The sequence below is a fragment of the Trifolium pratense genome, linkage group LG4 (genome assembly GCF_020283565.1).
Source record: "Trifolium pratense cultivar HEN17-A07 linkage group LG4, ARS_RC_1.1, whole genome shotgun sequence".
Taxonomy (NCBI): Eukaryota; Viridiplantae; Streptophyta; class Magnoliopsida; order Fabales; family Fabaceae; genus Trifolium; species Trifolium pratense.
Window position 1 is genome coordinate 13116224 of NC_060062.1, and position 5357 is coordinate 13121580.

The 5357-nt window shown below is 35.3% G+C and overlaps 2 protein-coding genes across 2 annotated transcripts; one reads left to right on the forward strand and one right to left on the reverse strand.

The window, feature by feature from the left end:
* Positions 1-216: 216 nt before the first annotated feature.
* On the forward strand, positions 217-1320 carry LOC123922134. The gene has a single exon (XM_045974878.1). The coding sequence runs from the start codon at positions 217-219 to the stop codon at positions 1318-1320; it is 1104 nt and encodes a 367-aa protein (XP_045830834.1).
* An 827-nt stretch (positions 1321-2147) lies between these two features.
* On the reverse strand, positions 2148-4985 carry LOC123922135 (equilibrative nucleotide transporter 3-like). Its single transcript, XM_045974879.1, has 9 exons — positions 4953-4985; positions 4767-4871; positions 3777-3932; positions 3546-3689; positions 3353-3458; positions 3076-3248; positions 2810-2970; positions 2473-2731; positions 2148-2385 (listed from the first exon to the last, which is right to left on the reverse strand). The coding sequence occupies exons 1-9, from the start codon at positions 4983-4985 to the stop codon at positions 2278-2280; spliced, it is 1245 nt and encodes a 414-aa protein (XP_045830835.1). The 3' UTR covers positions 2148-2277.
* Between the last annotated feature and the right edge of the window lie 372 nt (positions 4986-5357).

Here is a 5357-nt window from a genome sequence, read left to right on the forward strand (position 1 = left end):
TATAAAAATAAAAATAATAATAATCATAACAAATCTCACGATCAATATATCTGTATTAGTTAGTTGGAATACTTTAATCGATAAGATTTAGCTACATAGTAGGGATTACAAACTAGAATGGATCATGACCTAATTTTATTTTCACTATTTATAGTATAAGTTTGTGTGTCACTCAAAAGTCACAACTACAACCTTAGTTACATCAATCAACAACACATGGCTTCCCTCTCAAAAGTTGTTCCTTATGCCATCCTTCCCTCGCTCTTTCAAGAATCATACTTTGACGATGAAGACAACCCAACCAATGTTCATCGTAGCATCTTCGTCCTCATCGACAACAAACGCTACGAATGGAACAACATGTTCAAGGATCACCCCGGTGCTTGGTGTGTCGGTTCGTCCAACGGTTTCCTCATCTTTCTTGACAACAATGGTTGTCCTCAGCTTCTAAACCCATCTTCAAACACTTGCATTGACCTTCCATCTTTTCCTAACTCACTCATTAAGCATGCAAGTGTTAAATCTTATTCTTATTATGCCGAACACCTTCGAAAAACCTTCATATCCAAAGCAGTGTTGATGTGTTCTCCATCTCCTTCACAATACACTCTTGCTGTTATGTATAGTTACCCGTTATGCAAGATTGCTTTTTGTAGCAACCGTAATGCTTCATGGGTCGAACTCTTTGATGCGAAACGATGTTATTACGACATTGTGTTTGATAACAATATGCTCTATGCTTTGGCTGATGATTGTTCTATTGAAGGGTGGGATTTTAGTCAAAAAGTTCCACAAAAGATTTTGTTTGTCAAATACCCTATCATGGAGAAAGATAAGGAAGAAGAAACAAAATTTCCATGTGATAAATTTTCTAGTCAATTATATTTAGTGATAGCTAAAGGAGAATTTTTATTGGTAGAAAGGTTTATTGGAAATTTTGTGAATGGTGATGGTGAAGTAGTTTATGAAGGAAGCAATTTATCATATGAAGGTTATGAAATTTGTCCTTATAGAACAAAGCATTTTAGTGTGTATAAACTTGACTTTGTGAAGAAAAGGTGGGAAAAGATTAATAGTTTAGATGGTGGAGCTATATTTGTAGGTGCCAATGAGTCTAAGTTTGTGACTGCAAATTCAGGATGCGAAGGAAATTCAATTTATTTCAGTGATGATAGGTGGGAAGAGATGAATTTGGATTATTCATATGGTGGACATGATTGGGGGATTTTCAATCTTCAAAATTCAAGTGTTAAGTTCTTAGCTCCGGATGCAAATAAGATGGATCCACCACCTATTTGGATGGTTCCAAATTCAAATTAATCCTACTTTACTAGTTAATCTGCTTAATTAGTATCTACTTTTTCTATCCTGCAACATTAGTATCAAGTTGATTTGCAATAGCTTATAATATACATTGATGCTCATTCATTGTAATGGATTGATTATGATTTAACACATTATGATTTAATTGTTTGTTTCAGAGATGTTGTGATTTTTTTTGAGGTAGTGATTATTATTATTTTTTTTGATGAGATGAGGCAGTGATTTAATTGTTTACGTTTCTAGGAACAGGAAAAAAAATAAAGGGTTAATTATAGTCTTTAATCGTAAGGGATTAATCTTGTTAAGAGTAACTCAATTGTAGCCTAGATCAATTACTTGTATCTCAAGCAACAAGTTTGTTGTTAGAGTTTGTTATAATTTTAAAATTCAGTTTCGTTAGTTTGTTAACAAGTGAGTGAATATAGGGAAATACTTGTACTTTCATCTACCTAAATTGTATAGTATCAAAGATAAGGATATTTATTATCAACAAAAAAAAATAAAATAAGGATATTGAGCTCGTAAAAAAAAAAAGATATTGATTAGATTTGGAGCACTCAGATTCCTCAACAAAGATTATATTATTAAAAAAAAAAGATAAGCAATTATATTTTTTATTGGGAAAAAAAGGTTACATTTTTTCGATAACAATATATTGTCGACTAGTCAAAAATAAAATATATTGTCTTGTAAATCTGTAAATGGAAGGGAATAAGGGAATGTGCACCAAACTTAAAAGGAAAAAAATTGATCAATATAAATCAAGATGGAAAAAGCCACTTGCTCAAACACGATACAATTGGAGTTTTTTCCCTGTCCCGTTCTTATTTTTCAGCAAAACAATTGTACGATTCATACATGAGACTTGTTAGTTGTTCGGCGCGCAACCTGTCTCTTACAAATTTCCTCAAATGCTTACGCCATTTCTCTAGTTAAGCTTGGTTAAGATCACTATCACCATCCTTTACCTATTAACCACAACCAGTCAAGTGTGACCCCTGCAAAAAGACCTCCTAGAAGACACATCACCAACATATTTCCCAAAGCATTTTGTTCAGGTCCCTAAAAATTAAAAACATACAAGTATTAATGAATTTATATTTCAACAATTTTAAACCTCGAACAAGTTCTAGTACCTTAACACAGTACCTTGTAACCTTTAGGCGCGGAAGTGAAAACGCAGATAGTGAGGTAACCATTGGATAACCCTAAGAACGATGTCAACAATATCATCCAACCTTGTTTACCATACTTTGCAGTGAAATAAAATGCCGGTATAAGTAAAAAACGAGAAATGACAGCCGTAGTGATCAACTTTCTAGTCTCCATCTTCAAGATTTTGATGAGCGGAATGTATCTTCCGATAAGATCAAACACATTAAACATAGCAATTAAGACGAGAGCGTACCTGAAATGAAACAATGGAAATATCAATCAGCTCTTAAATCGGAACTAGAAATCGGTCGAAGATTTTGTATGGACATACCAAGTGCCTAAACTGTGTGATCCAGTATCTTCTGATAAGAAGCCAGGGAAAATCGACAGTGTAAGCACATATGTTAGGAACAAATCAAGTGCATAATCAATGTTTTCGAATAACAATTGTTTTATTCCTTTGCGCTCTTGTTCCTTTGAATCTTCCGTGTCCTGGAAAAAAAAGCATAATAGTCTTATAATCGGAAATGAATCTTAAAAACTAGGAATATCCGTGACAAATAGAAAAGGGACGAACGGAAATGAAAGAAACAGTACTCCGCCAGGTGAGGTCTGGATACCACCGGCAGCAAGATCAGCTGACACAGTTTTGGATCCTTCGGAGGCTGCTTTTGAACGGTAGTACTTCACGATCGGTAATTTTGGAAAGACAAACGCGTAGAGAATAACACATAGAAACTCAAAACAAGATGATAGGGCAAAGAACATAACTGCAGGTTCAGTATAATCACAAATGATCAGTATAATGAAGAATCTTCAATAACCACACAATCTTCAAATGTTTGAAACCTAAGAATTCGAGAGTTAAACTTACTAGCTCCTTTGCGAAGACCGTTTGGAGAATTCTCAAATACTGCTTTTGTAATTAACCTCAAAGCCGATGTTAGGGCACCTGACGCTGCAGATCCAGCAAGGAAAGACTGCAGCATTAAAACCGTTACAAATGCATGTACATCGAACGTAGTTTTTTAACCTCAGAGTAATTCCATTCCATCGGTTATGCTGACCTGAATGAATTCTGGTAGCATGTAGGATAGGTCTCCCACCATTCCGCCTTGTACATGGGCATCTGCTATTCCAAAAAGACCACTAAATCCGCATATACCGGTGAAAGTTCCAATCCCTCCTTTACCGGATGTCGCTAGATCCAACTATTGCAAGTAAATAGGGAAAGTAAAATAAAACTCAAATTATATTCTAGAGGAAACAGAGTTTACAGACAAAGGAACAGGATTTACAATTAACAATGATGAAATGCTAAAGAAATAGACGGTGTATCCAAACAAGTTCCGCAGCCTTGTATTGATTTTTGCCTCATTGTAAGCCAGTATTGCTATTGTTACAAATGCAAATGGCTGATATACAATGGTAAGCACCCTAGAAGGATGGTATTTCTGCACAAGGAAGAAAGGAAGTAAAAAAATATTATATTCGAGAAAATCATCTGATACAAGCTTTAACAAAAAGTACATAGCAAGTAACAACAGCATCTGAGATCCACAAATTAAACATGCAAAACCATTGATAAAACTTGAGTGTTATTATTTTGTCTAAGCCAAATTCCTTGAATTTTGGCCAGCTAGATAAAAGATATATTGTAAAATCTTAAAGATTTGGGTTGGGCCTAACTCAACTCTAAAAAACTAGTCTGTAAGATGTGGATGCTACTCACTTCAGGCCATATCTCATCCAATGTGAGACACTCAACACACATCCTCGTGCTCAGGAAAGGACATCTGGAGCGTGACCCGAGTGGTTGATAGCGAGCAGCCCAACAGATGTTGGATAGATTGTAATACCAACTTAAGATTTGGGTTTGATCTAACTCAAGTCTAGAAAATTGGACTGTAAGATGTGGATGCTACTCACTTTAGGTCATATCTCATGATTCTCATCCAATGTGGGACACTCAACACACCTCCTCGTGCTCAGGAAAGAACATCTGGAGCGTGACCTGAGTGGTTGATAGCGAGTAGCTTAACAGATGTTGGATAGATTGTACTACCATCTTATGATTTGGGTTTGATCTTACTCAATCTTACAAAACCGGCTTATAAAGTGAGGGATGTCGCCACTTGTAAACACATTTTCAGGTCAAACACACTAAACACAATTTGACAGAAACATGAAAGTGGAGCTGCCCATCTCAAATTCAGGAAACTAGCATGAAGAAAAATTAGCCAGCAGCTAGATCAACTATAAAATGCACCAGAAAGCAGAAAAATTACCGGAAACAAGTAAATATAGTAATCTACTATTGTCAGCATACTATTCCAACAGAAAAGACCCCCAATGCCAAGAAACCAGCAAATTGCCATTGCAGAATATTTTCCCTGCCAATGCCAAAAAATTCAAATGAATCAATAATGCATATTTTTAGCCACAGTAATAATTAAATTAGTAATATATATCACCTCAAGGCGCGGTGGAGGCTCATTGTTGATCATGACTACCTTAGATGCTTAGTTCTCTTCAATCAATCAAACACTAAAAGAAAGAAACCTTAGTCAATGTATAGAAAGGCATGCATGGTTTTATTTTAGAACTATGGTTAGTCAATCAATATGACTTTGGCTTTATATTAGCTTTGGAAGTGAATGCTGAATATAAATGAACTAAATTTTATGCAATTAATTCACTAGGAAGCATCTATGAAGTACTAACACACACATTGGAGACAATACTGACACATTGAGACGGTAAAAGTTTGAAAAAAAAAATTAATTTTTATTTAGGTCATATCGCAACCGATGTGAAAATTCTTAACACACTCCCTCGCGCCCAACACTGTTGAGCTTGGAGCGCGAATATAAATGGTA

What these genes read in the sequence shown, in the direction of transcription:
- LOC123922134 (XM_045974878.1), top strand. Translation starts at nt 217, where the DNA reads ATGGCTTCCCTCTCAAAAGTTGTTCCTTATGCCATCCTTCCCTCGCTC.
- LOC123922135 (XM_045974879.1), bottom strand. Translation starts at nt 4,985, where the DNA reads ATGATCAACAATGAGCCTCCACCGCGCCTTGAG. An exon ending in ACTATATTTACTTGTTTCCG is followed by an intron (nt 3,933 to 4,766) that starts GTAATTTTTCTG and finishes TTCCTTGTGCAG; the next exon opens with AAATACCATCCTTCTAGGGT. An exon ending in TCACACAGTTTAGGCACTTG is followed by an intron (nt 2,732 to 2,809) that starts GTATGTCCATAC and finishes GTTTCATTTCAG; the next exon opens with GTACGCTCTCGTCTTAATTG.